The 27,135-nt window shown below is 44.3% G+C and overlaps 12 protein-coding genes across 12 annotated transcripts; 5 read left to right on the top strand and 7 right to left on the bottom strand. All coding sequences in view use genetic code 12, as the record gives it.

Moving 5' to 3' along the window:
• Positions 1-130: 130 nt before the first annotated feature.
• On the bottom strand, positions 131-466 carry FOB63_003427 (uncharacterized protein; the record flags this gene model as incomplete). The annotated part of the gene is made up of 1 exon (XM_002615454.2): positions 131-466. One exon carries the CDS (start codon positions 464-466, stop codon positions 131-133), a length of 336 nt encoding a protein of 111 aa, XP_002615500.2.
• A 542-nt stretch (positions 467-1,008) lies between these two features.
• Positions 1,009-1,698, bottom strand: FOB63_003426 (mitochondrial 54S ribosomal protein uL16m; the record flags this gene model as incomplete). The annotated part of the gene is made up of 1 exon (XM_002615455.1): positions 1,009-1,698. The coding sequence occupies one exon, from the start codon at positions 1,696-1,698 to the stop codon at positions 1,009-1,011; it is 690 nt and encodes a 229-aa protein (XP_002615501.1).
• A 691-nt stretch (positions 1,699-2,389) lies between these two features.
• MSF1 (phenylalanine--tRNA ligase) lies at positions 2,390-3,856 on the bottom strand (the record flags this gene model as incomplete). Its single annotated transcript, XM_002615456.1, has 1 exon — positions 2,390-3,856. One exon carries the CDS (start codon positions 3,854-3,856, stop codon positions 2,390-2,392), a length of 1,467 nt encoding a protein of 488 aa, XP_002615502.1.
• Positions 3,857-4,454: 598 nt separating this feature from the next.
• Positions 4,455-6,209, bottom strand: FOB63_003424 (NAPDH-dependent diflavin reductase; the record flags this gene model as incomplete). The annotated part of the gene is made up of 1 exon (XM_002615457.1): positions 4,455-6,209. One exon carries the CDS (start codon positions 6,207-6,209, stop codon positions 4,455-4,457), a length of 1,755 nt encoding a protein of 584 aa, XP_002615503.1.
• A 294-nt stretch (positions 6,210-6,503) lies between these two features.
• FOB63_003423 (uncharacterized protein) lies at positions 6,504-8,189 on the top strand (the record flags this gene model as incomplete). The annotated part of the gene is made up of 1 exon (XM_002615458.1): positions 6,504-8,189. The coding sequence occupies one exon, from the start codon at positions 6,504-6,506 to the stop codon at positions 8,187-8,189; it is 1,686 nt and encodes a 561-aa protein (XP_002615504.1).
• Positions 8,190-8,572: 383 nt separating this feature from the next.
• FOB63_003422 (uncharacterized protein) lies at positions 8,573-10,051 on the bottom strand (the record flags this gene model as incomplete). Its single annotated transcript, XM_002615459.1, has 1 exon — positions 8,573-10,051. One exon carries the CDS (start codon positions 10,049-10,051, stop codon positions 8,573-8,575), a length of 1,479 nt encoding a protein of 492 aa, XP_002615505.1.
• Positions 10,052-10,221: 170 nt separating this feature from the next.
• On the top strand, positions 10,222-11,085 carry NUBPL (uncharacterized protein; the record flags this gene model as incomplete). Its single annotated transcript, XM_002615460.1, has 1 exon — positions 10,222-11,085. The coding sequence occupies one exon, from the start codon at positions 10,222-10,224 to the stop codon at positions 11,083-11,085; it is 864 nt and encodes a 287-aa protein (XP_002615506.1).
• Positions 11,086-12,063: 978 nt separating this feature from the next.
• Positions 12,064-12,996, top strand: FOB63_003420 (diacylglycerol kinase; the record flags this gene model as incomplete). Its single annotated transcript, XM_002615462.1, has 1 exon — positions 12,064-12,996. One exon carries the CDS (start codon positions 12,064-12,066, stop codon positions 12,994-12,996), a length of 933 nt encoding a protein of 310 aa, XP_002615508.1.
• Positions 12,997-14,305: 1,309 nt separating this feature from the next.
• On the top strand, positions 14,306-18,556 carry FOB63_003419 (ABC transporter transmembrane region family protein; the record flags this gene model as incomplete). The annotated part of the gene is made up of 1 exon (XM_002615463.1): positions 14,306-18,556. The coding sequence occupies one exon, from the start codon at positions 14,306-14,308 to the stop codon at positions 18,554-18,556; it is 4,251 nt and encodes a 1,416-aa protein (XP_002615509.1).
• Positions 18,557-18,625: 69 nt separating this feature from the next.
• SET3 (histone-binding protein) lies at positions 18,626-21,850 on the bottom strand (the record flags this gene model as incomplete). Its single annotated transcript, XM_002615464.1, has 1 exon — positions 18,626-21,850. One exon carries the CDS (start codon positions 21,848-21,850, stop codon positions 18,626-18,628), a length of 3,225 nt encoding a protein of 1,074 aa, XP_002615510.1.
• Positions 21,851-22,982: 1,132 nt separating this feature from the next.
• On the bottom strand, positions 22,983-23,348 carry PAM16 (import motor complex subunit; the record flags this gene model as incomplete). Its single annotated transcript, XM_002615465.1, has 1 exon — positions 22,983-23,348. The coding sequence occupies one exon, from the start codon at positions 23,346-23,348 to the stop codon at positions 22,983-22,985; it is 366 nt and encodes a 121-aa protein (XP_002615511.1).
• Positions 23,349-24,261: 913 nt separating this feature from the next.
• FOB63_003416 (protein-lysine N-methyltransferase) lies at positions 24,262-26,280 on the top strand (the record flags this gene model as incomplete). The annotated part of the gene is made up of 1 exon (XM_002615466.2): positions 24,262-26,280. The coding sequence occupies one exon, from the start codon at positions 24,262-24,264 to the stop codon at positions 26,278-26,280; it is 2,019 nt and encodes a 672-aa protein (XP_002615512.2).
• Between the last annotated feature and the right edge of the window lie 855 nt (positions 26,281-27,135).

Below are 27,135 nucleotides of genomic sequence, written 5' to 3'. Positions count from 1 at the left end.
TAGAAACAATATGGAATTCCTGCTCTTGGAGACAGCACCAGCAATCCCAATGCTTCAGGTGTTCAATCCTGCTTATTCTTGCATCCCAGTCCTCTCCTTGGCTCATTTCTTTAGGTTCCTCAGTTCTTCTTCAGCTTATCGCTTGCGCCTCTCGTTCTCTCGCAACTTCTCGAGACCACTGATCTAGTTCTTCCACTAGCTCGCCCAACGGAGCCACACTTTTCTCTATAAGGGTGAGTTCGTCCTCAAGCGAATGTAATTCTTGCGTAAGTGCCTCCCTCTGTTCTGCATCCTTCTCTAATGAGGTCAACTGACTTTCAAGCTTGATATAGTTGAGCGACTGGTTGGTGTTGAGATTTCCCAATAGATTGAGGTCAATGGTCGAAACTTCGGTATCGGATTCGACTAGTTTGCGTGCTTGTGTCAATGCCCGACCCACAAGTTTAGCTGTGGATGGTGTAGTCATGGTTTCTATATACACCTTGTACTGTATGAAATATTGTCTGGGAGATATTGAACGAAGGAGGATAATAGCAGGAAAAATAACGGAGACAAATGAATGAATAAAACAAGAAGGGTAGATTAAAATCATCAGGCTATACCCAAGTAGAGCATCTGTGAAAATATCAACTTGCTTTCTATGAGGCGAAATGACAAATGGAATCGCACACCCTAGGCTCGGCTAAATAGTCTTCAATGCAAATCATTTGTACTCGGTCTAGCAGAGAATGGCTTATTTACCATCGAAGAGTATGCTGTGCAAATAATTCAGACTGAACGATCAGAACTGGAACACAATCATGCGGAGAAGAGAATCATACACTGTTCCTATTCAATAGAATCCATAGGAACAGAATCTACATGTTCCCATACAATAGAGTCGTGTACATATGAGATCAAACACTCATACACAATCCACAATCACAAGGCTTTCTGTTCTCGTACTCTCATGCTGGTGTTTATTCATCTCGAAATACACTCATCCCACCGTTGCTATATACAAGTTGGTTAGCGGCCACGGTAAAGCCTGTACTCTGGAAGCTTTGCCGTTTGAATGTTTGTCCACTTTTTCGTTGGAGTCTTGTTCATCTCCTCCACGTAGTTGACAGGCTCTGGTTTGTCCACCAACACTGTCGGACTCACTCTGATCTTGGAGTTGCGGTCAATGATCTCGAAAAGGCCTGGCAATTTCTCGGAAGCTTTACGCAACGCCTCGCGTGCCACCTTGTCGTGGATTTTGCCCCGGATCTCAAACAAAACTTTTCCTGTTGGTACACGGCACATCCAGTGGTCGAACGGACCTTTACCTTTACCCATTCTGGTCTGGTTACCCTTGATACACACAGCAACGTTACATGTGAATCTTGTGATCAAAGAGGCGCCCGAAGGTCTGATTTCTCGAGAAATCACCTTGTCGGCTTCTTTGAGCTGAGTGGCCGTCATTCTGATGCCATTTGACTTCAATCTGAGTCCGTACTCACCAAATTCTAACGAGTTCCCTTTGATGGATCCGCCTGTTCTCACCGTCACTCTGCCCTTCATGGCTTTTCTCACTCTCTTGTATCGTGGAGCATACTCGTGCTTGTATCTTTTCAAAGTGGTGTTGAACACAGATTGGAGAGGCAGTCTCGTGAAAAGAGGCTGAGGCGTACGGAAAGTACTAAAAGAGCTCAATAGGCTCCTTCCCAATCCCAACATGTTGCTGTGGTGTTTGTAGTTGAAGGTTTTTGTCGCTTTTTTTCTTGCGGGAACATGGTGTTGTGTGCAGGTCGGTAGTTGGTCTTCCAGTAGCTTAACGAAGCTAGAAAGAGAGGAGTTTAAGATTTATTATAGAAAAAAAATTGCAGATGTCTTTTGTATACTTTTCGTGTGCAATTTTCTTCGTTCTGTGAGAATAATTTTTTTTTTCAGGCCAAATGGATGGAAGTGTAGGATCAAAAGGAGGCTTGGAGAAATTTAACGCAGCATGATAATAATCCTACAACTCTTGAACTTTCAAGGACTGGTCAAGAATGGGAGTTCGCTGACTTAGTAGCCTAATTTTTTGTAGTCATGAGATGCACAGTCTACATGTGTCTATATCAGATGCATGTAAAGTTGAGAGCTGTTGCTTCAAAGTCACCTGTAGGAGAATGTCAACTGCCATTGTGTTTGATTCTCTGTTCCAGAAACAGGTAAATTTTGGAGCAGAAAGATCAACTGGTTTGAGATCGTCGATCCATGTGGCCAGATTACATAATTGGGGAGAACGAGAAAATGTTCGCTGAATAATGTTACGAAGCTGCGATGGTTTATTAAGCCCATCTATAACTTAGAGATTTTCCAACCTTTCTTCTAGAAAGTATAGGATACTACTTAGAGACAAATGATACTTTGCATTCTATTTACATTAGCGGATTTCCACGCCAAAGTTGCGCTTCAAATCCTCTTCTACTTTTCTATGGATCTCGTTCACCTCGTCGTTGGTCAAGTTGCGCTCCATGGACTGGTAATGGATCCTATAGCATTGCGAGCGCTTGCCTGTCTTTGGATGCACAAACTCGTCAATTGCCACGACGCTTTCAACCAAGTCGCCTCCGTAAAGACGAACAATCTCCATTACATCGTTGGTGTGCAATAGGGAGTCGGAGGGCAACCAGTAGCTGACATCCCGCTTGATTCCCGGGTACTTGGAGTAGGGCTGGAAAGTGGAGATGTTTCCCTTGGAGAACTGTTTGGCAAAACGCTCGTCCTGAGACCAAAAAAGCCGGATGTCGGGGATTCCAAACAACAACATGGCGATTCTGTCCAAACCGATGCCAAACGCCCAGCCGAACTTGTCTTCGGAAAGCCCCGAATTGAGCAAAACCTGCTGTTGCACAACGCCGCATCCACAGCACTCTAGCCATTCGCCTTTCCACCACACTTCGATTTCCCACGACGGAGAAGTCCACGGGAAGTACGCCTCGACCCAGCGAACTTTTAAGGGCTCGTTCAAGTACTCTTCCGTCGAGCCAGCTTTCTGGGCAGACTCGCGGGCCCGCTCAAAAACCAAATTGACCATGTACTCGATAGTCTTCTTCAAATGCGTCGACACCAAACGCACCTCGGTGTCGGTCATATACTCCTGTTTCGGGTTGTTGTCGTTGGCTGGGCAGTCTCTGAACGGGTCCTCGACAATGATGTTTGTCGCCGGAATCGAGTCTATGTCACGCTGGATCTGCTCCGCTACGTTTTCCGATCTGGTCCACAAGCGAGCACCCTCCATCTGGTGGAATGCGGGATAGTGCGTTCTGTCAATCTCGTCTCGTCTGTACACGTCTGCGGTGATGAAGTAGCCCGGCGTCTCGCAGGTCTGGAAGCATTCGTGCTCGTGCGCCGACGTGTGTGTGCGTAGCAAGTTGTCTTTGTTCAAGTAGTAGGTGTCCAGTTTCGATCTGCCCGGGTGATCCTGCGGAAAGCCCAAAACATCAAAGTTCTGGAATGTGGTGACCGTGGGGCGGAAGTCGTTGTAGAAGGTGTACCCGAGGCCGTGGAAATTGGACTCGATCAAGTCCCGAAGAATTCCAATCGGGTGGTTAGGGTTTTGATGGAGCTGCCGCTCGGTTAATGCCAATACAGACTGGGGGATGTTTGTCCACTCGTCTGTTTTGAAGGTTTTTCCATCAACGCTGATTTCTGGCGGGTACTTTGACGCGAGCGTGCGAACACAAGGAATCGCTCTTTTAGGCGCTACCCTGGCGCATGCTAACTTGAACATGTGGTGGAGATTCGCGCCATTTTTCTCAAGTATGGAGAAATATGGAGGACCGGAGCGGAAATACGCATCATGGAAAAGAATACCTGAAATCATGAAACGTAAGAAAAGGCTACTCATGAATCATATTGAATCATATTGTAATCAAGATTCATATTGTAATCATGAATCATATTGTAATCAAGATCCATATTGTAATCATGAATAATGATTATGATCCTATTGTGAACAGAACTCAAATACGAAGCTGAGAACATGAGGTCAGATCATGCTTCTGGCACCTGCTCCAAATACGTCTTAATGCATGTCAGTATTTACTATATTTGATCCGAAAATTGCCAGAAGATTCTCCTTTGCAACCGTTTCAGCGATTTCTGTCTACAATGTATCATAAATAGACTAGCAAAGAGTTAGTTTCCATACAACTGGCTATATTTTCTCTATACTCTTTGAAGTACTCGATTTATCGTCCACACGATACTTGCAGCCTCTAATCCAATGATGATAATTGCGAATCCAAAATCACTGTGAATCTTGCCTCATCTATAAATGATTTCCATCCAGCATTGGTCGAACGACAAGTAGTATCCATTTTATATCAGGTACACATACTTCTCCTCTTGGAATAACTTGAGTATTGTAGAGGTATTACTGCCCAAGTACAGGTTAAATGAGCTTTCTTTGCTATTGCTTATTCTCCTTCTGTCTTTCGCCATCTCTACCACGTTTCCTGAATGTACCTTCCTTCGTTCTCCATGTCAATCAAGTATTTCTCCGGCTCTGCAACCAATTCCCGAAGAATCTCCACAAGAGTGAGGCGTACTTGCGTTGGCATTTTTCCATTAGACCCGCAAAGAAAGAAAATCGCCCCTTTATTGACGATCAAATCACTCAAGAGCTTCTTCTCACCAAACATGCAATCTTGTACGTACTTGAACTTGCTTTCCTCCCGGGAAATGGCCGTGTACACATGGAGGAAGTTTTTAGCCTCGAGAGACAGCCAAAGATCCAGAAACAAGAAATCTTTGGACCGATACCGGCATCCGTAGAACAAGTAGAGCTCCTGCAGACCAGCAGCACTTTCAATGAGTGACTTCATTGGTGCAACGCCCGTACCTGGAGAAACCATAACGACAGGTGGTGAAGGATTCTGACGTGTCGAAAACTGCAAATTTGAGGCATGCACAGAAAAAACCAACTCGCTGCCTGGCTCCAACAGTTTAAGCCATTTGGTGCATAATCCACGGCGAACACGGCGAATAATCGTCTTGTACTCCACAATCGCCACGACGATTTCTATTAGGTTTGGTGAGGGCTTTGATGCAATCAGAAACAAGCGAACTTTGATCACAGGAAACAAGTCTAGCACATACTCCACTGGGATGCGTAAGTTTTGAGAGAACTCCATCACAGTTTCAAGAATCAGACGCCGAGGCCGGTGAGCGTAGTTATACAAATCCTCTGAGTTTTCAATCTGGCTGAATTCGCGCAACTTGTCCCGCTCTCTTTGTCCATCTTCTGAAGAAGAATCCACAAAATGATGGAGGAGCGCAAAGAAAGACCGCTGAGGAATCGCCTGGATATCCATATGGTAGGTTAAGAGCGTACGCAATGTCAATTTCTCGCGAGATATAAGTCCTCCCTCAATATCCACATGAGGAAGAGAAAGAGGCTTATCAGCTATCTTTAACCAATGCGGCTGCAGCTCTAAAAGAAGCTCCACGCTTTTCTCGTCATTCTGCGGATAGAGGGCCACAGTATCTCCTGGTGAATACAGAAGAGCATCCGCAGACTCTATCACCACATGGCGAACATCCTGAAAATGGTCCTGTGCTGTCACACGAGTATTTTTCGTGATTTTCCCCCGGAAAAGTGCAGCTGGCCGTGTCAAACCGAGATCGCCTACTGGACACAAATCTGGCTTGCTCTCGTCGAGAGAAAGGCGATATTCTGGGGGAAGCAAAACGTTTTCGTCGATTTGCGGCGCATTTGGGAAATGCAAGTGCAAAGCCTCTATAAGGGCCGACTCCCACTCGGCATAAAACCCATCGACACCTTCGGGAGCTAATTCGTCACTTTCACAGCGAGGCGAAAGGTCCACACACCCCAACTGGGCCAAACGAGTGTGGATCTTCTTTATCGCGTGGTTGAACTTTGGATACGACAGATCTCCAAGCCCAAAGGTCGTACACTTGACATGGCTCAAAAGGTCTGCGGGAAGCTTCTTCTTCAACAAGAAACGCATGAACTTCTTTGCATTCCGTGGAAGTTCACCCTGGCCTGTGGTCAGACAGAGAATGATCAAAAACCGAGTTTCGGTGATCAATTTCTTCATGTCGTAGGAGTCGAGACTGGCCAAAGTTGGCCGAAGCGAGTGGTATCGGAGCTTTCTTGCTAAATAATGCGCATAGTCCTGGGCGTTTCCCGTCTCGCTTCCATATAAAATGGTAACACTATCAACGGAATATGTCATTATAGGCGCTGATAACGTTTATAGTGAGGCGACTTTGGGTGAGAGTGTGCACCCGTACACCAGGCTTATTCCACCGTTTAAGCCCCGCCCGATTTTGAGCAAAAACCTTCGTTTTGGAGTCGGAAAAGCAGTGAGCTTCAAACTTCGTTGTCTCTGGCCCATTTAGCCCATCTTATTTAGTAGATTTTGCTTTGAACATGAAAATTCTCCAAATATAAGAATGTTGTATTCCTGCACATACAGCGGTTCTTGAGATACTCGAAAATCAACACTCTCTATAAACATTGCACCACAATGGGAAGACCTAAAAGAGCGGCCACCAGCGACACCTCTGTGTCGAAAAAACCCAAAAGAGAATCCTCTCTGGCGTTCAAAACCATTCTCGAAGGTCTAGATGTTTTGCAGGATGACGATGGCACAAGAGCTCTAGTGACTGCTTTTGTCAAGCTTCCTTCGAAAAAAATGTATCCAGACTACTACGCCATGATCGACGAGCCCATTTCCTTGTTTGAGATTGGGAAGAAAGTGGCCAAGGGCGCGTATGACGACGCGGCGTCTTTCCTTGCGGATTTCCAGCTCATGTATGACAATGCCGTCAAGTACAACGATTCCGACTCTTGGATTGTACAAGACGCGCAGAAATTGTTGCAGCATGTCGAAGAACAAGTAGCGACAGTGGACCAAGGCGAAGCGGACGTTGATTTACCTCAGAGTTGTATTGCTTTGTTGGACGAGGTGATCGAACACGAGTTCCCAGGTGAAGGTGTTCTTTCGGGTCCGTTTGTGGAGGACGTGGACCCTGACGAATACCCAGAGTACTACACGGTGATTGCAAACCCGACATCTTTCAACAATGTCAAAAAGCAGTTGAAAAACGGGCTTTTCCTGGCCGATGCCTCCGTGGATACCAACTTGCAAGCGTTTTACGACGCTACAGATTTGATTTTCCGCAACGCACAGCAGTTCAACGACCCTTCCTCGCTTATCCACGAGGACTCTAAGAAGTTGCAAGAATTGTTTGAAGACAAGTTCCAGGCATTGAAAAGCGAGCTTTTGGGCGGTGCGAAACCATTGAAACTCAAAATCAAAAAGGAACCTACCAAACTCAAACTAAACATGCCGGCATCTGCTCCAGGTGAGCCCCCTAAAAAGAGAAGAGGGAGAAAACCGAAAAAGTTGATTGAGGAAGAACAGAGACTAGCAGCTCTTGCCGCTCAACAACTGCGTGAGGAAGAAGAGGGAAACGAGCCGGAGGATGATGAGCCCGGAAAGGACAAAATTGACGCTACGGAAGTCAACGTCATGGGAAAATCCAAAACAACGCCACCAAGTAATGAGGTTTTTACTCGTCGCGTTTCTCTCACATCTTCCCATACTAGTGCATCGCTGGCACTTTCTGCCTTTGCATCTCAGCCACAGCTTATGCTTTCGAAACTGCAGTTTGTAAAACACTCGCTATTTCCAACAGCGCCGGTGCTTAATGTGGCATCATTTTTTGATTACCAGTTTGCGCCGTCCGGTTTTTCCACCAAGGCATACTCTGTGTCTCTTCCCCAAGAGGCGTCTTCTTCAGTCACGTTCCGTGTCTCATTGCACGAGCTCATTTTGAAACTAAAAGAAAATGACCTCGTCGACGGCCGCGGCATGCTCAAAGGAAAAGCCGAAGAAGACTTCATGTGTTCATTATTTGTCAACGAAGAAGAGGTTGTGCATGGTTGCGAGATTTCAGAAGAAGTTGATCCTGTGGACGGCCGTTCCAAGGTTCTAGGACTCACGTACGATTTGAAGTTGAATTATGGGCTTAACGTGATCAACTTTGAGTTGCGGCTCTCGCCCAGTTTGGCAAAGAACTTGAAGAGAGAACCTGTCCATGCAAGCTCTGATGAGCCTGCGGGAAGACACACACGGAACCAGTTGCAGCAGATAAAACTCAATTGGGAAGTGGAAAAATTCACTCTCTACGTTGTGTCTTACGCTTAAGCCCCCATTGTACCATAGATTAGACTTATAAACTGGAAACTGAAGGTGAAACCACAAAACTGTAATAAATAAATTAGATCCGCAGTTATGGACTTTGATTGGGGTTTTACAAGTAGATGCCTCCCAATGATGACAACAAATAACTTTCCGAACGGTATTTATCATTCAAATATTATGCAGATGGGAGATCTTCAAAAATGAGATATGAAGACAAAGGCAAGAAATAAATACTTACAAGTAGGTTTCTTCCTCTCGGTTGAATGAGGAGGCCCAATTGTGCTCGGAGGGATCTTCGCAAAGAAAACACAATAGATCAAACGAATTAGAGGCAAAATATCATGAGAAAAGTAATGTTCTATATTCTATGTGCCTCATGAATTTGCCTATTTTCCGATGCAAAAACTGGAAAAAACCACACCCAAAATTTCTTCCACTCCAACAGCATCTCCTGTTATTTTTCCAATGCCTTCCACAGACTGTCGGAGACACTCTTCGGCCAAGACGACATCTTCGCTGTCTTTCCAAACTTTAAACTGTTTCAATCCATATAATACATCATGCTCCAAAAGATCCTGGGCTCTCGCTGAAATAACCACAGGATCGGATGTTTCTGACATCGAAGCGACCTTAAAATGGGCTACTAATGCCTCTCGAAGAGAATCCATTCCTTGCCCATTGAGACACGAAACAACATGCACATTTTCTGGTTTCACTTGCAAAGCTTGAGTAAAAGCGGTCTTATCAACCTTTTCAACTAGATCTGCTTTATTGAGCACAACCACTGTGGGTTTCTGTTCTTTCCGTAGAAGGTCCATGTGCTCTTTCAAATCTGGACTTAGCGGCTCATTCACAGGAAGGACAGCAACAACCACATCACCAACTAAGCTTCTCTGTTTCGCACGGCGAATTCCTTCTTGTTCGATCGTATCCGCTTTCTCCAAGCTTCGAATACCAGCTGAATCTCCCACAACAACTTTAAAGCCGCCAATATCAAGAGGTACGTCTAAAATGTCTCTTGTCGTGCCAGCTATATGAGACACGATTGCTGTATCATTATTAGCAAGATAATTGAGTAACGACAGCTTCCCAGCGTTAGGTGGTCCAAGCAAACAGACTTTGATTCCCCGAAGAAGAATATCCGAGCCACGCACTTTGCGCAAGTAGCTCTCGATTTCTGTTATAAGGGAGTCGATGCTCTTCTCTACGGTTGAGAATAGCTCTTTTGTTTCTTCGAGATCGTGTTCTTCGCCAAAATCGATAACTGTGGTTAGAAGTGCCATGTTTCGAACAATCTCTTCACGCCAGCGAGCAAAGACTTGCTTGTTTTCTCCTGTGAGAGATGCAAGTGCCGAGAGCCGCTGCGATTCTGTGTCAGCGTCAATCATCTCACGGATTCCTTCAATTTCAGTCAAATCTAGTCGACCACTCATGAACGCACGGCGTGAAAACTCACCTTGTTGAGCCATGCGGATCTCTGTCCCATTTTCTGGGTCGTGAAGTTCTTGGATTGCGCCAAGCACGGCCTTAATAATGGCATTTCCCCCATGAACGTGAAGTTCCAATAAATCTTCGCCAGTATAGGTCTTTGGGCCACGGAAAAAGACAGTGAGCGCCTCATCTAGCATTCCATTCGATCCAAAAATACGCCGCACGCTGGTTCTCTGAGGAAGAGGAGGTTTCTTGCTCTTTGTTAATTGGTGGTAGACATATTGAGCCTTTGGGCCCAGAACTCGAATAACTCCAATCGCAGCACGACCTGGGCGTGTTGAAAGCGCAAATATTGTCGGATGGTAGAAGCGACAAAAAGTGATTTTAGGACATATAGTTCGGACTGGCTGTAGCCATGGTTTTGGTATCAACATTAGATCTTAGGCTTTCCAATAGATGTGCGCACTGGATATTTTGCGATGATTACTCCACATTCAGATCCAGTCGCATCGCTATTTATCTTTCTGCAAATTTCGCTTCTATTGGTTTGCAATTGGATTTTTATGTCGACTTTTGCTGATCCTAATTTTAACTTCCCTTTGCCATGTTCCGCCGTTTCCACACAGCCCAGACTCTCCTTCATGAGAATCCGCTTGGACTTCCCAAATCTTCGAAGTCGCCTATGGCCCGTGGATTGCCTATCAAGCAAAGAATCCCAAACGTCGATAAAGTTGTATTGGTCTCTTCAGCTAAAGGAGGTGTCGGAAAATCCACGGTTTCTATCAACACAGCACTAGGTCTTTCTCAGCTTGGAAAGTCTACCGGTATTCTTGACGCAGACATTTTCGGACCATCTGTTCCCAAACTTCTTTCTCTCCTGGGCGAACCACGGCTTACAGAAACGGGAAAATTACTTCCGCTCACCAACTACGGCCTTCCGTCTATGTCCATGGGTTACTTGGTTCCTCCCGAAAACGCCGTGGTTTGGCGTGGGCTCATGGTGATGAAAGCACTTCAGCAACTTCTATTCGAGGTGGAATGGCCTCATCTAGACTACTTAGTGGTTGATATGCCCCCTGGAACTGGTGATACACAATTGACTATAGCACAGCAACTCAAAGTCGATGGGGCAGTGATAGTATCAACGCCCCAAGATATTGCGTTGATCGATGCGGTTAAAGGAATTGCCATGTTTGAAAAAGTACACATCCCCCTTCTTGGGCTTGTACAGAACATGAGCCATTTTGTGTGCCCCAATTGCCATCATGAATCGCATATTTTCGGTTCTGACGGGGCCCGAAAAGAGGCCGAAAAACATGGTCTTGATGTGTTGGGCTCAGTGCCGTTGAACGAAAAGATTTGCCTTCAACTGGATGCGGGAGTACCCGTAGTAATTTCTGACCGAGACACTGACTTGGCTAAGCCATATATGGATATTGCACAACGAATCGTTGAGAAACTCGGATAACTTATACAATGGCAAGTACGAAAGCCAATAATACGAACAAAATTGAAACCTTGTGCTTTGGGCTCAGACTTTCTGCCACAGTTTGCCTTATCCGCTTGAGAGGATTTCTAAAAAGATGGTGAATTTTTGTTTCGCTTAACCATGACTTGTTTGACTTGGTATAAACTGGGAAGGGAACAGATCGGTTGTGGTGGGTTAGAAAAATCGAGGTCCGAACTGTCGCATTCAGAAGGTGCAAGTCAGTAGAACTTGTTTCCGACTTATTGTGATGCGTCTTTGTAGTTTCTGATTCAATCGCTGGTGTAGACGAGACCAACGAAAGATTACCAGAGGTTTGTGCAACACTTAGTTCCGGCAGCTTAGTTTTGTCTGACCGTGAATCACTTCTCCAAGGATCTCGCAGAAGATCAAAGGCTGAAGTAGTTTTAAATGCAATATCTATATCCTTTTCGTTTAGGTTTTCTTCGCTTGTAGAAACAGGTACGATTTTTATTATCGAAGTTCTAGGCGTGCTGTTCATTTTCACAATGGTTTGCGTAGGACGTAGGTTTGCAGTTACAGGAATTAGAGTAGCCCAAGACGGACTTTGCAAACTTTCTTTTAAGTATTGATTTTCAGCAGATACGAAATCTTGTCCCTCTACTGTCAACATGAAGAGAAGGAAAGGTAAGATTTTTGGTAGAAAGTGCATCACACAATGAATATATTTATTCGTAAAATGGGTGCAAACGCGTAAGAAAAACACATTCATCATCTCTCCAAGAAACAACTTTTTTCAATTTTTCCATCACTTGAACGATGAGATCAACACGAACGTACTACGGCAGGAATCTTCAAATCTTCAAAATTCATAATTTCACATTGTTCTCGTTTTCAACGGGTCAAACTAATTTGCCAGATTTCCCAATGCCACCAAGCGGAAAACCCGGATATCACGTGCACATAACAGAAGGCCCTTTCTTAACTTGTTTCTCTTGAATGGATATTTCCACCACGCCGAAAGCACACAAGGTGCTGGAAATCGAGGTTAGCAGTATCCGGAAAAGGATAATAACTGACCTTGACTCGAGCTACATCGAAGAAGAAGACGCCACATATGTTCTTTCCGAATCAAGCGATCAGGAGGAAATTAGCGATGCCGATTTCGAAGAGGGCGAGATTTTCGAAACGGAAATCGTAAAGGAAGAAGATGACCTCTTGTCTATCAGCGAGAAGGAGACTCCGCGTACCTTGAAAGAGTTTTTGATCGAAAATGAGGTTCCCCGCAAACTTTTTCATTCTTTCCACGGATTTCTCACGCTATACTTGTACTGCAAAGGTTTTTCGAAGGAGCAAATCGTGGCCCCTTTGTGGACCTTGTTTGTGATTTTCTTTGCCAGCGATGTGATCCGCTTCAACTGTTCCAAGATCAACCAGATCATTGTGAACGGATCTAGATTCATCATGCGTGAGAAGGAATCTACTCTGTGGAACGGTATCGTGTTCTACTTGGCAGGGTTAGCCCTCGTTTTCACTTTCGCTCCCAAGGACATTTCCGTTATGAGCGTTTTGCTTTTGAGCTGGGCTGACACTGCTGCTTCGACTTTTGGACGTCAGTTTGGAAAATACACTCCAAAGATTGCCGATGGAAAGTCTTTGGCCGGATCCATGGCCAGCGCACTTATGGGAATAGCTGCTTGTTATCTTTTCTACGGCTACTTTGTGCCATATTTCCCTGTCAATGGTCCTGGAGAGATCATGTGGACTCCAGAAACCAGCACCATGAACTTGCACACATATGCTTTGGTTTGCGGACTCGCCGCCTCCATTTCCGAAGCCATTAACATCCCGGGGCTTGATGACAACTTCACCATTCCTGTGTTGGGTTCGTCTATGATTTACGGTGTAGTGTGGCTTTTCCAAAAGTACTGAACTATTCGTTGGTATGTAACGCTTAATTAATCATGTGAACGACGGATGTAGGTGAACTGAGAAAATTGCTAAATAGGCCAGTGTGAATAAATAGACGACTGCTGATAAACCGACAAGGGATGCAAACCGAATCGAAGTAATTGGTACTAGCGGTGACTTCCATATCAAACCACCGATGAAGATTTTTATCCAATACCGGCCAAAATTCCATTTGGGTGGGATTGCCAACGAGTCATTTTAAATGCTAATCTACTTTCAATTACTGACAGAGCAATCCAGAAACATGATTTACACTTCTGCTCTGCTTGAAACTGCTTTTCTTAATCTGTCTTTCACAATCATCAAAGGCGACAGTAAATGTGCCAGTTGGTAACCACAGGGTCTTGTTGGCTCTGTCACTTCATATCAAGCCACTTGTGACTTGTGTCTCAGCAATGTCTACGTCTTAATTGGATTCATTTATCTAGACTGTACTTCTTTTCCCTAGTTTGCCTATTGGGTCCACCACTACTATGTGTGCTCTTGATCTCAAAATTCATAATCTCGACGACTAATAGCACCCACTATTCCTCTGGTGGATATATACTGCAATCGAGGTTAGACCGATATGTCCATATCATCGCTTATCTATGCACTTCGGCGCGCGGCGTAACTTACACCTGAGACAAGAGCACTTTCAAAAAACCATGGAACCTGTCTTTCTTGGCGTATGGCGAAACCAGCCAGATGGAAGCGTTGGCCTAGAAATATAAACTTGGTTTTATTCTTTGGCTTACAATTCTGCGTGCGGCATTCGCCACGATTGCTCGCAGGCAAATTCGCGGAGAAACGGGGAATTCCGCCAACGCTTCCTCTTCTGACTCGATAACGCAGTAGGCCGGATCGAATGTAAGCCGTACTGCACACAGCCGGGCGCCGTTCCATCAAATGGATGCGCAGCTGCGCACGGAAAATTCAGCTTCTTTCCGTCTTGACAGAAGATGAATAGCTACGGGCATAGAAACGTCTTGTAATGACATTCAAAAAAGATGTAAAGCCCTGTGAGGGAAGTATACTGCCCAAATTGGTCAATCCCCTTTTTTTCCGCCCTTCTCCGCTGTTTTCGCCTCCATTGCTGCGCCATTGCTGAAGCGCAATTGACTTCTTCTCTCGAAGACCCTCGCGGCATTAACACATGCAGTGCATTTCTCCGTCTTCTTTCCACATTATATCCGTTTCGCCACTTGTGACATAAAAGCACCCACTTAGCGCTTCTTTGACGCTTGACTCACATCTGTTAAAAGTTCATTCCACATAACCTTCTTTAGCCATGTCAGAGCACCGTCTACAGAGGAGGCTCTTGACTCCCTTCTTGCTGAAAAAAGTTCCTCCTATCCCGGAAGAAGATGAACGAATAGTCTACCCCAAGCGGCCCAATATCTTTTCCATCATGTTTTTCTGGTGGCTAGGTCCTGTCATGCGGGCCGGGTACAAGCGTACTTTGACGGCGCAAGATTTGTACAAGCTCAACGATGATATCAAGGTTGAATCCATGACCCGCCGATTCGAGCAATACTTTCAAAACAGCTTGAACAAGGCCATGGCCGCCCATGTCCGGGCCAAGATGAAGGCGCGTGGTGAAACTGCCGAAACAAACACGGTGGATTTCGAAAAGGACATGGAAGACTTCAAAGTGCCCAAGATGATCATCGTTCGGGCCATTGCCCGAACCTTCACGTTCCAGTACGGAATGGCTTGTCTTATGATGGCTTTGGGCAGCACAGGAAACAGCACAACTCCTTTGCTTACAAAAAAATTGATTCGTTTTGTCGAATTGAGAACCCTCGGGTTGGAAAAACACATGAATGCCGGAATCGGCTATGCCATTGGCTCCAGTATCATGGTTTTGGTCAATGGTCTTTTCGTTAACCACGCATTCCATCTTTCTATGCTCACAGGTGCCCAAGTCAAGGCGGCCCTTACGAAAGCTTTACTCGACAAATCTTTCCGTCTAAGTGACGCTTCAAAGCATGAGTTTCCTACATCGAAAATCACCTCCATGATGGGAGCAGACTTGGCGAGAATTGACTTTGCTCTTGGTTTCCAGCCGTTTTTGATCACTTTCCCAGTGCCAATCGCCATTTCTATTGGTATCTTGTGCCATAACATTGGTGCGCCAGCAATGGTTGGTGTGGGCTTAATTATTGTTTTCATGGTTCTCACCATGTTTGTCACGGGAAAGTTATTTGCATATCGTAAAACAGCTAATGTTTTCACCGATGCAAGAGTCAACTACGTGAAGGAAGTCTTGAACAACTTAAAAGTGATCAAATTCTACTCGTGGGAAGTCCCTTACTCCAAAATTATTACCGAAAACAGAAACAAAGAAATGAACATTGTCTACATTATGCAAGTGGCCAGGAACATCATTACATCTCTAGGCATGTCCTTGACTCTATTTTCCTCCTTGGTGGCTTTCTTGGTGTTGTACGCCATCCAAGGTTCTACAAAAGATCCAGCCAGCATTTTCTCTTCCATTTCCTTATTCAGTGCTTTGGCGCTGCAGGTTTTCATGATCCCACTAGCATTAGCATCTGGTTCGGATGCTCTCATTGGTGTCACTAGAATTGGCGAGTTTTTAGCCGCTGAAGAAATCAACCCAAGACTGGCTAGAATCACTGCATCTGAAAAGACAAAATCCGACATGGAAGCTAACAAGTTGGCACTCAGTATCAAAAATGCATCTTTCAAATGGGAAACATTTGGCGAGCAAGCATCACACACTAATAATACTCATACATTATCCGAGAAAGAAAATTTTACTGCTTCCGAGAAGGAGCTCTACAATAAGCTCGAGAAGCACATGACAAATAAGCTGATTTCCACCATTAGCCATGAGTCAGCAAGTTCCCCAGACCATGGGCCATTTTCGGATTCCAGCTCCCTCGCAGAACAGAATTTCCCTGGTTTGGAGTCGATCGATTTAGATGTGAAAAAGGGAGAGTTTGTTGTCATTACAGGTCTTATTGGTTCTGGTAAGACATCTTTGTTGAATGCCATTGCTGGATTTATGAAAAGAGTGTCTGGCTCTGTGGATGTCAACGGCTCCTTATTGCTCTGTGACCAACCATGGATCCAAAATGCTACTGTCCGCGAAAATATTCTATTCGGTTTGCCTATGGATGATGCAAAATACAAAAATGTTGTCTATGCTTGCTCCCTCGAAAGTGATTTGGAAATCTTACCCGCAGGTGACCTCACGGAAATTGGCGAGAGGGGTATCACCTTGTCTGGTGGCCAGAAAGCCCGTATCAATCTTGCTAGAGCTGTGTATGCGGATATGGACATCATCTTATTGGACGATGTTTTGAGTGCTGTGGATGCTCGTGTGGGGAAACATATCATGGCCCAATGTATCATGGGCATTTTGAAGGACAAGACGAGAATCTTGGCCACACATCAATTGTCTTTGATTGGATCTGCTGATCGCATTGTCTTTTTGAATGGTAATGGTTCTATATCTGTTGGTACATTTGAAGAATTGAAGTCAAAAAATGAAGCTTTCAGTCATTTGATGGCCTTCAATGCAGACAGCCATGACTCAGAGGATGAAAAAGAAGAAGAAGTTGAAGATGAAGAAGAAAGAGAAGCTGTTAAAGAATTGGTTGAGCGCCAGGTGACTAGATATAAATCTAGAGCAGATGAGGAAGAAATCCGCCATGATTATGAGGCAAATGCTGACAAGGACGGGCGTTTGATTGATGATGAAGAAAAAGCGGAGAATGGAATCAAGTTTGAAGTTTACAAGAACTATCTTTCTATTGGTTCTGGTATTTTCAAGCATTATTCATCTGTTCCAATTGTGATCGTTTTGATTGCTCTTTCTGTTTTCTGTCAGTTGTTCACCAACACCTGGCTTTCTTTCTGGTCGGAAAAGAAGTTTGCTCATAAATCTAATGGTTTCTATATCGGCTTCTATGTCATGTTCACATTCCTTGCGGCGATTTTCCTCACATTGGAATTTGTTCTTCTCGCTTACTTGACCAATAATGCTTCCACCAAGTTGAACTTGATGGCTGTCCAGAAAGTTTTAAGAGCACCAATGTCGTACATGGATGTGACGCCTATGGGCAGAATTCTTAATCGTTTCACTAAGGATACAGATACATTGGACAACGAAATCGGTAATCAAATCAGAATGTTGACTTATTTCTTCTCTAACATCGTTGGTGTTCTTGTTTTGTGTGTCATTTATCTTCCATGGTTTGCCATTGCCATTCCATTTTTGGGTTTCATTTTTGTTGCCATTGGAAATTTCTACCAGGCATCTGCTAGAGAGATCAAGAGATTGGAGGCAGTTCAAAGATCGTTTGTCTACAACAACTTCAATGAAACATTGAGCGGAATGAAAACGATCAAAGCTTACCAGGCTGAAGAAAGATTTTTGGAGAAGAACGACACTTATGTGAACAACATGAACGAAGCATACTATATCACCATTGCTAATCAGAGATGGTTATCTATCCATCTTGATTTTGTCGCTGCGGGATTTGCTTTGATCATTTGTTTCCTCTGTGTTTTCCGTGTTTTCAAGATTAGTGCTGCATCAGTTGGTTTGTTGTTGTCCTATGTTTTGCAAATCGCTGGTCAGTTGTCTATGTTGGTCAGAACATATACCCAGGTGGAAAATGAAATGAACTCGGTCGAAAGAATATGTGAATACGCACTTTACTTGCCAGAGGAGGCTCCTTACAATATCAGTGAGACTAAACCTGCTGACTCTTGGCCGGAGCATGGTGCTGTTCGTTTCGAAAATGTATCTTTGGCTTACAGACCTGGTTTGCCTTTGGTGTTGAAAAATTTGAGTGCTGATATCAAGCCCAAAGAAAAAATAGGTATTTGTGGCCGTACAGGTGCCGGAAAGTCATCCATCATGACAGCATTATACAGATTATCAGAGTTGAATGGCGGTAAAATTGAAATCGACGGTGTTGACATTTCGAAACTTGGCTTGAATGATTTGAGATCCAAATTGTCAATTATCCCACAAGATCCAGTGTTGTTCCGTGGTACGATACGGAAAAACTTGGATCCATTCAACCTCAGTTCAGAGGATGTTTTGTGGAGCGCCTTGAGAAGAGCTGGGTTGATTGAAGAGTCAAAGTTGGAGTTTGTAAAGACCCAGAAACCCGACGCAGAGAATTTGCACAAATTCCATTTGGATAGAGAAGTCGAAGATGAAGGTTCCAACTTCTCCTTGGGAGAACGACAATTGATTTCTTTCGCAAGAGCCATGGTGAGAGACTCAAAGATTTTGATTTTAGATGAGGCTACCTCTTCTGTGGATTATGAAACAGACTCAAAGATCCAAAGCACAATTGTCAGAGAGTTTGGCAACTGTACGATTTTGTGTATTGCCCACCGTTTACGGACTATCTTAAATTACGACAGAATCTTGGTTTTGGACAGAGGTGAAATCAAGGAGTTTGATACTCCTTGGAATTTGTTCCAGTCTGAAGATGGCATATTCAAACAAATGTGCGAAAGATCGAACATCACGAAGGATGATTTTAAGCATTAAACAAACACGTTTTACTTATTGATATAATATTTAGGATTAGTATACATCTATTTAATTATGAGAATGCCATCATTTCATTTTCTTCTTGTAGTCTGCGAATGAAAGTTTCTTGACTGTCGGTGGTTTAGGCTGGCCAGTCACTGGCGCATCTTCGCCAACCTTTTTTATGTCAGGCACTTTGTCCTTTTGCATAAGAACTGAAGGAACAGGATTAGCAGACGTTACTTCCTTCTTTACTGTGGAAGAAGCTGTATTGGTAAGCTTTCCAGGGAGGTGCAATTTGTTTTTCACCGTCTCCTTTATTGTAGTCAAAATATCATCAACCAACGGTACAGCAATGATCTTGGGAACACTAAGCAAAACTTCTGCATCATTTACGCTTTCAGGAGTACCAGACTCGATCTTAAACTTCTTTGATGCGTACCGTTTGCCTTGAGCGAACATTCTCCGCTTGTACGGAGTTTTGACGTTGGCTTCATCTATAACCTTTTGCACCGAAACAGAACCTTCTCTGCTTGTAGCATTTAGATCTGAGCCATATTCCTCGTCATCACTTCGTTCGTGTAGTAAATCACCAGCAAAAATAGCCAGATAAATAGATTCATCTCTTTCCTTTAATCGCTGTATCCAAGAGAAAAATTCTCGTTCCTTCTTCGGCATCACTAATTCCTCCTTAGATTTGTTAAACCCAGCATTTGAAAGGCTAGACGCTTTTCTTGTAGAGCGCAATAAATATGAAGTCGCCTTTTTCACTTTGAAGATCAGACAAATCAGATTCATGGAAGTGGTGTTGCAGGCACATTCTACAAAGTTCAAAATCTTGTCGACACCGGAGACAAGAAGAACCTTTTCTTCGTCTTCGAAATCATCAAACTTTGCTCCTTCTTCAAACTCGCCACTGGCTGTTTGCTTGATCATTTTCTTGATTGGATGATGCACATCCCATTGCCAAGGAAGCCTTAACTCCTCCTCCATAACTTCTCCTTTAAGTACTATAGGTTTCGTGGTGTAAACGACGAATTTGAATGTTTTGAGTTCAGGAATATAAATGGGCCTGATTTCACAGTTTGCGGCATGGATACAAGATTTGCGAATAAACCTCGCCTCATTGCCCACAAACCTGGAATCAACAACAAATGAAGATGATTCCGAGGAATTTGTATTAGGTAGTTCCACTCTCACTACCTTTGGCTTCACAGTACCCCAAGTACCATATTGATTAACGCAATTTGTAGCATACAGATCAAAAAAATCAACTTCTCCCAAGTACTCTATGATCGCTGTACCTGAAGAAATTGTAACTTCTTGTTCCGGAGACTTCTGATTTCCCGAAATGAAAACTCCGATTTTTGGAACACTAACATATTTTTGCTTAGGGTTATCGCTGTACGTCTTAACCTGGATTGAGGTTCCATTACAGTGCTTGTTTCGGCGCCCATCTTGCTTCTCTTGTAAATGCTTTTGATAATTGGGCAAAATAACTTTGCTCAATTCGATGGATTGAAATTGAGATAATGGAAGAGTTTCGATGCCAGGAAAATTACCTTTCCCGACGACATCGCCCAAACGAGCCATTGTTTCCTTGACGTATGGGGTTTTGAAATCATTGGCTGTCAATTTATAGTACACTCCTTGATAAGCTTCTGCAGATACTCCGTCCTCAAGTTGAGTGTTATTCTTGTTGCAAATATTGATTGTGGCTGACTGCACTGTAGATGCAGAGGATGATGCGTTAGAGCCAGAAACTTTGCGTTTTTCTCCACCTTGCTTTTCGGAAGCGTATTTGGCATCTTTTTCAGATTTTCTTCTTTTCTTGTCATCGCTTCCGGACGTCAGAGACTTTCGTTTAGTTGCTGGTGGTGCTTCTGGCTCATTTACTCTCTCCAAATCTAGTCTGTGAAGTGTATCGTTTCGGCATGTGGAGGGATCAAATTTGTTCCACTTTGACTCATCACAGTAATAACACTTGTACACGTCTTCGGGAACTTCCTCGTTAGTTTGGTACCCCATACACATGCAATGCTGCCAACGGAAACAGACATCACACTGGATAGTAAAGCCATCATCTTCTTCGATTCCACATATGCAACCGATGACACCAGAATCTGGGTCAACTTTGTAGGAATCGAGTGGCGGAATCGGAGTGGATTCCCTCTTGACAATGACTGTTTCCGGTTCAGTTTTAGATTCGTTTCCGTCAACACCAGGGTCCGCCACTTCAGCTTCTGTCATGCTTTGCGGAGTGTCGGGTTTGATTGGTTCATCTATCAAAGGTTCTTCATCTGTTTGTGCATCGTCTTCCGGCTCTGTAAGAACTGCTTCACGCTGGAGGTTTTCTTGTGCTTGAGCCGTGGATATCGGCGCTTGATTTGTTGCTGCTGGCGCTTCGGGCTTTCCCGAGACCTGTCCTGCAACGGCTTCCAGTGTGTCTTCTTTCTTCGGTTGCACTGATTTCTCCCACTTTGTGTCTGATGAAATGTCTGCTTTCGGTTCCCGCGTACTGTCGATGGTCTTGGTTTCATTTTCTCGCTTTTCCTTTTCTGCAGCTTTCAAAGGAAGAGGAATGTCAGCAGCAGCCGCTAAAGCTGCTGCGGCAATGACTGCATTGTTTGTGTTTCTCTTGCCCGACTCCACATTGATTCCCCGAGAAAGCACCATGCTTGCTGGGCCGGGAGACGTAACGTGGCCTGGGGGCAGCCTGTGTGGATAGTACCCACCGGAAGGCGTGCGTACATGGGTTTGAAACTTGCCCTGGGCTGGCAAAACGCTCTGAGCCGAGGTACTCGATTGTAGAGGCAACGATGAGGGAAAAGCTGTCAGCGCACGGCGAGGCTGCTGATCTGGTTCTCCTGGAGGAGAGTACAGATTCTGCACAGGCTGTTTGGGCGGTAGCGCTGCGCCCGCGCCGAAGGCGTAGGAGTAGTATGCTTGTGTGGGCACCATATGCGGTAGAGCGGTGTGCGGAGAAAAATGAGGCCGCTGCTGCTGCACGCCTTGGGATGTGTTGCTGACGTCCTGGTGGCTGCCAAAGTTCGTTTGCGCCTGGATTGGCGGGTAGACGGCTGGAGGGGCAGGCTGGTCGTATGGTCTGTTATGATCAAACAGAGGCTTGTGTTCAGGGGGAAACGGGTGCTGGACTGGAATAGCCGCCAGCTGGGCATGGGGCAGACGTTGTTGTTGGTTACCTTGAGCCAGCGGCGATGGCGGAGATCGTTGCCGGGCAGCGGCGTTAGCGAACATCAAAAGCGTGGAGGCATCTTCCAAGAGCTGTTTCTCCTCCTTGTCCTTGCTCATGATCAAAGGAGAGAAGCAGGTCCAGAGAAAAAATGGACAGGGAAGGAAAAGAAAAGGACCAAAAAGGAAACGTGCAAAAGCTAAAACACAAGGGTGCTGTCCAAAGATGTGATGTTGGAGAAAAAAGCAGGTTGAGGCTTGAAACAATCGGAGTGCAGGTTGTGCGGCCTCGTTTGGTATACGACAAGACACAGCGGAGTGGTGTTTCGTTTTCTTCTTTATATGTATCGGGCGTCGTTTGTCGTGTAAAGGTGGTGTTACTTGCTCTTTTTCGGTTTTTTTTTTCTCCTTCTCTCGTTTTCTGATCTTGCTTGCGGTACTGCTAAACGAATGTTGGGTGGTGGAGTTTGATGCGGATCGGACTACATTCTGACTCTTAGATTCGCATAGTCCTAAAATCTATATACGACGCGAAGAAATGCATGCTATTCTTATATGGTCGGTGCTGTGATGAGTATCTTGTGTTTGAGTCCCGGTGTTTAATACGAGAGTATACGAAACACACCCACCTATGTGATACGAGACGGCATTGATGACTGATGTGATTGCACACGTTCTGATGAAGTATCTGATGCATGTACCGGATGAACATATTGAACGTCCACAGCGATGAAACAATGTGGTGCTGACCTGAGCGAAAAGGTGCTACTAAAACAGTACTTAGATATGCTGAACCTTCTACCTGTCTGATGTTTACGCTCTTGAATTGTGCCAGGAACACTGGGTAATCAGAAAATGGCGTACGGAAAGACAAACCTTTACTACAGTCTACTATCGTATAACTGATGGCACTTGCCGGTCATTTCCGATCGCAAAGCCAACTGCGATCTTCTACTCGTTTCTTTCTCTACTCGTTTCTTCTTCGCTACTCGTTTCTTTCTTCTCTAGTAGTTCTTCTTCTCTTGAATTTAACACTCAGTTCACTGGCTTTGCCGTCTTTCCTACGGTGAAGCTAGCTACAACAGCCCTCTCACTAAAAGTTCGCATCACACTATTCACTAGAAACTATGTGCCACTTATCCCATGTGCTCTTGAATGCAAATCTGCACATTTCCATTATTGGAGCTTCTCAATCCAAATGAATATTCAAATCAAAAGCCGACTTCAGTCCCGTTTACTATATACAATGCACTCACGCAGACTCGCCCGTCTTGTCCTTCTTCATCTTCTCTAGATAATCGAGTTCCTTTTTCAACGCATCCATCGCATAATACACTTTGGACTGTAAGTAGAACGAGTTACCCTTTTCCTTCGAGTTCACATCGAACAAGTACTCATACTTCTTATCGATTTCCGCCTGGGTCAACTCCTTGCGATCGATATCCAAAATCTTCAACGCTTCATCCACAGGAATGCCTCCAACAGATTTTGCTTTGGTGGCTCCAGTGGCTGCGGCGGTAGCGCTGGCCTTGGCAGCTTGTTTGTATGCTTCAGTGAAAGCGCGGCCGAAAACGGCGGCGCCTGTGAAAATGACATTTACCAATAATCTGTGGGCCATTTGGGACTGGAGAAATGGATGATGGAGGCGATTAGTTTTTGTGAGAAATCAGAGTGCACGTTAGTATTAGAGCGCGACGTGCGTGACACAAAAAAACTGCGAGTGCGCAGAGGAACAGAAGAGCATGGAAAAATGCTTTAGAGAATTTTACACATGGGCTGGTTAAAATGTACTACACCAGACTAAATATGTAGCATCAGGCTTTAATCCGGCAACAATCGCCACAGTGAACTGCGCTTTGCCGAAACTATTCTAAAACCTAAAATGCCGAAGCTCTAAAAGACCGAAACGAAGTGCTACCTGTGGCCAATCTGTTGAAAAGGTCAGGTAGCTCTTAGCTGAACGTAATACCCAGTTCATGCCTGCTGATGCGGCATACTTAGGATAATACTAAGGCCCTTATAGTAGTGTGTCTTACGACACGAAGTTATACTTATTAAAGTTTAGTATAACCACTACTGATGGTTGGCCTTTGAAAATGGTGCGCGGGATGCGCCTTCTTATATACTTGGAGGTACGGGGCGGGTAACGTTATAGTATACAGGCTTACATTCACAAAGGTTTGACTTGACATAGAAGAAATGCTAGAAATGAAGCGCAAAACATAGTATCATCTACCATGATCATAGGATCCGTTTTTGTAAGCTTAGCTCTACCTCCAGCTTTCTTTATTGCAAGAGGGCTCTTTCAATTTCCAAAGATGGTTTTTCAGTACCTCGAATGATGCTACCTTGGGGTTCTTTAGGAGGCGGTTTCATAAGCTTTGTGACCTGATATTCGGGTGACATTATTTCCTCTTTTAGGCATTTTTGTTGTGCTCTTGTCTTGTTGTCGTATCGATCGTCGTCATGTGTGTATATGCACTCTGCGATGATCTTCACCACTACATACCACCTTCTTCCCAAAAGCCCAAATGTCTGTCACACGGAAATCGAAAGTGGAGGCGGTGCTCGAGTGGCTCGAAGAAAATGCCTTTTGGAATTCTGAGTTGCTTGAAGTGCGTGAATCCAGTCTAGGCGGTACAGGCGTGTTTTGGAAATTGGAAGATGATCTGGACCCAGACGACGACAGATTGCTTCTTCGGATCCCAAAGAGCAGTGTTTTATCTCCCAAAAACTCTTACATCTACTCCATGCTAGTGGACTACGAGCCTTCTGAACCTACGATCGACTTCAAGGAAGGTATGCATTCTATTGTTCTTACGTTCATTTACGAATTGGCCTTGGGCGAAAAATCTCCTTGGTTTGCATACTTGGACTCATTTGAGCTCAATTCCAAGGTTGGTGCTCCCTTGTGTTTGTGGGATGAGAAAGAAAAGCACGCCTTGTTCAATACCGAGCCAGATCTTTTGAATATGCTAGATTCGACTGAGCTCATTCATTTTTACTTGGAGTGCGTCAGGTTTGCAAGAACAAACGAGAAGTACCTAAGGATTCCTTCCGTTTTACTGTTAAAAGACAAAGAAATGGATGCAGAGAAGGTGGAGGGAAAATATCACAGCAAATTGATCCAGTTTGGAACGTATGTGCAAGCTGTTATTTCTCGGGCCTTCACAGTAGATAGATACTATGGTCTTTCGCTTGTTCCCGGTGCCGATTTATTCAACCATCTTTCTCCGATTGTGGAAGGTGACAATCTAGTTCCGAGAGAAAATGTCCACTTTGTTTGCGATGACGACGAAGGCCTTTGTGAAGAGTGTGGAGAATATGGTTGTGCTCACATGGACTCGGAATTGGACAGCGAAGACGACGGTATGGAAGATTTGGAAGAAATATCAGATGATGGCTCTGAGGATGAAGAACAAGAAGAGAATGAGAATATGGACGACTTGATGGAGACAGACATTGAGTTGCCAGAATCGGAAACAGAATCAGAAGATTCTGAGGATGAAGAGCTTGAAGGAAATGAAGAAGATGAAGGAGAGGATGAACTTTCTAGTGATGGCGATAATGAATCTCAGTTAGAGCCAATGACAAAAATTACTTCCCAAGATATTATGGAGGTGGAAGCTGATTCGGAAGCAGAGACTGAACAAGACGACGAAGAAGTCTCTACTTTGTCTTTGAGTGATGATGATGTGGAAGATAAAAAACAAACTGATCAAGATGGTGACGCCAATGGAATTCAGAACAATGAAAACCACGAAAGCTGGGACTACCAGGAACTTGCAAAAGAGCTTCTGGATTCTTCCAAATGTTGTGATGTGGTCTTAACTAGTCCACCTTCGAAAGATCACAATTACGAGTTGTTCAACACTTATGGCAACGACTTGTCGAATGCCTATCTTCTTCAAAGGTATGGGTTTGTCTGTGAAGGCAACCCCAACACCACCTGCCTTTTGTCTGTGCCCATGTTTGCGTATTTAAAGAAAGAAAAAATGAATAAGCGTAAAAAAGCGCAATTGGAAATGAAAATCAACTGGTACGAGGAGGTTGGATTCGAATTGGTCAACGATCTATGCCGGGAAGACTTTAACCATGAACCCCACAATGATCACGAGTCTCACGAGGATCATGACTCTGAAGAAGAAAACTACTGTGACGAAGATGATTGTGAAGGCTGCGGAGAGGAAGAGACTTTCAAGGAGCCAGAATCGTGGCAACTTTCCCCAAAAATCGAATATGAAGGTACGCCTACGGACCAGACTGTGGCTCTTGTAAGATTGTTGTTGATGCCTTTCAAGGTTTTCTTCCATAAATTGGCACAGGCACCAAGCGAGAGAAGATTGGCAAAAAGAGTGGACAAGTACTTGTTGAGTGGTGAGATTCTGGAGGAAGAGAATGATCTTATTGTTCTGTGGGTCCGTGCCAGATTGGGAAGGTATAATGAAGACAAGTTATCGGGCGAAAGAGGTAACATGATAGCCTTGATAAAAGCTGAGGAAAAGGCTGTGCTCAAGAGAGCACTCGAAGTTCTTGGGGAAGGAAATTAAGATAGGGTGGAGCGGAGAAGGATATATAGCATTAGAGTGCATGCCTACAGCCACTAGACTGGCGAGGCTATAAACGAAAATTCTACTTTAATCCAGTAATGGAAAACGTACAATTACTTGCATCCATGTTTGTTAGTGTTATGTACTATCTCTAAGTTATGGTATTCAGATGGTGTACATTAGTTTATGGCACGTCCTTTTAGGTATCTCTATCTGAGTCTGAGTCTGAATAATTCGTCGTGAAAGAAGTCAGCGGGACGAAATACATTCCAAGGATGCAAAGTATACGATATCAATAAGTTACAGTGAAAGTCTTGACTGTTTCCAACAATGAAATTAGTATGGCTTGACTGTTTCCAACAATGAAATTAATATGGCTTTATCAATGAAACTTTACGATCTAGAAATTAACAACCTGAATAGCAATTACTCACCACTTCCACAACAATAACCAAATATGAACCATCAGATCGATAAGCCCATCGCTTGCTTCGTCTTTTCGTTTACAGTATGTAGTCCATGCTTTTACGAGCGTATGCGTCTTCTCCGACTGTTGGGACTCAACAAATAGATGGCGTGTGCCGGAACACCATATTTATAGACGCTGAAGTACGACTTCAATCACCATGAGCTGACCATGGGCAGAATCGCCATTTTTGTCTATGTGACATTGACTTCGGTTCCATACTACTACTTTGTGAAGTTTGCTGCGCCCTTCAACTTAGTGGCCACTGTGTCTTACTGTTATTTCCAGACAAAGTTTATCGCCATTGATTAGATGTGCTGGAGACTGATCTCAGGCGGATATGTGTTTTCGTGGCCCGTTGGGGTCTGGTTTGACAAGATGAAGAAAAC

The sequence above is a fragment of the Clavispora lusitaniae genome, assembly GCF_014636115.1.
Source record: "Clavispora lusitaniae strain FDAARGOS_655 chromosome Unknown tig00000105_pilon, whole genome shotgun sequence".
NCBI lineage: Eukaryota > Fungi > Ascomycota > Pichiomycetes > Serinales > Metschnikowiaceae > Clavispora > Clavispora lusitaniae.
The sequence above is the reverse complement of the archived record's forward strand: the minus strand, read 5'-3'. Positions and strand labels throughout refer to the sequence as shown.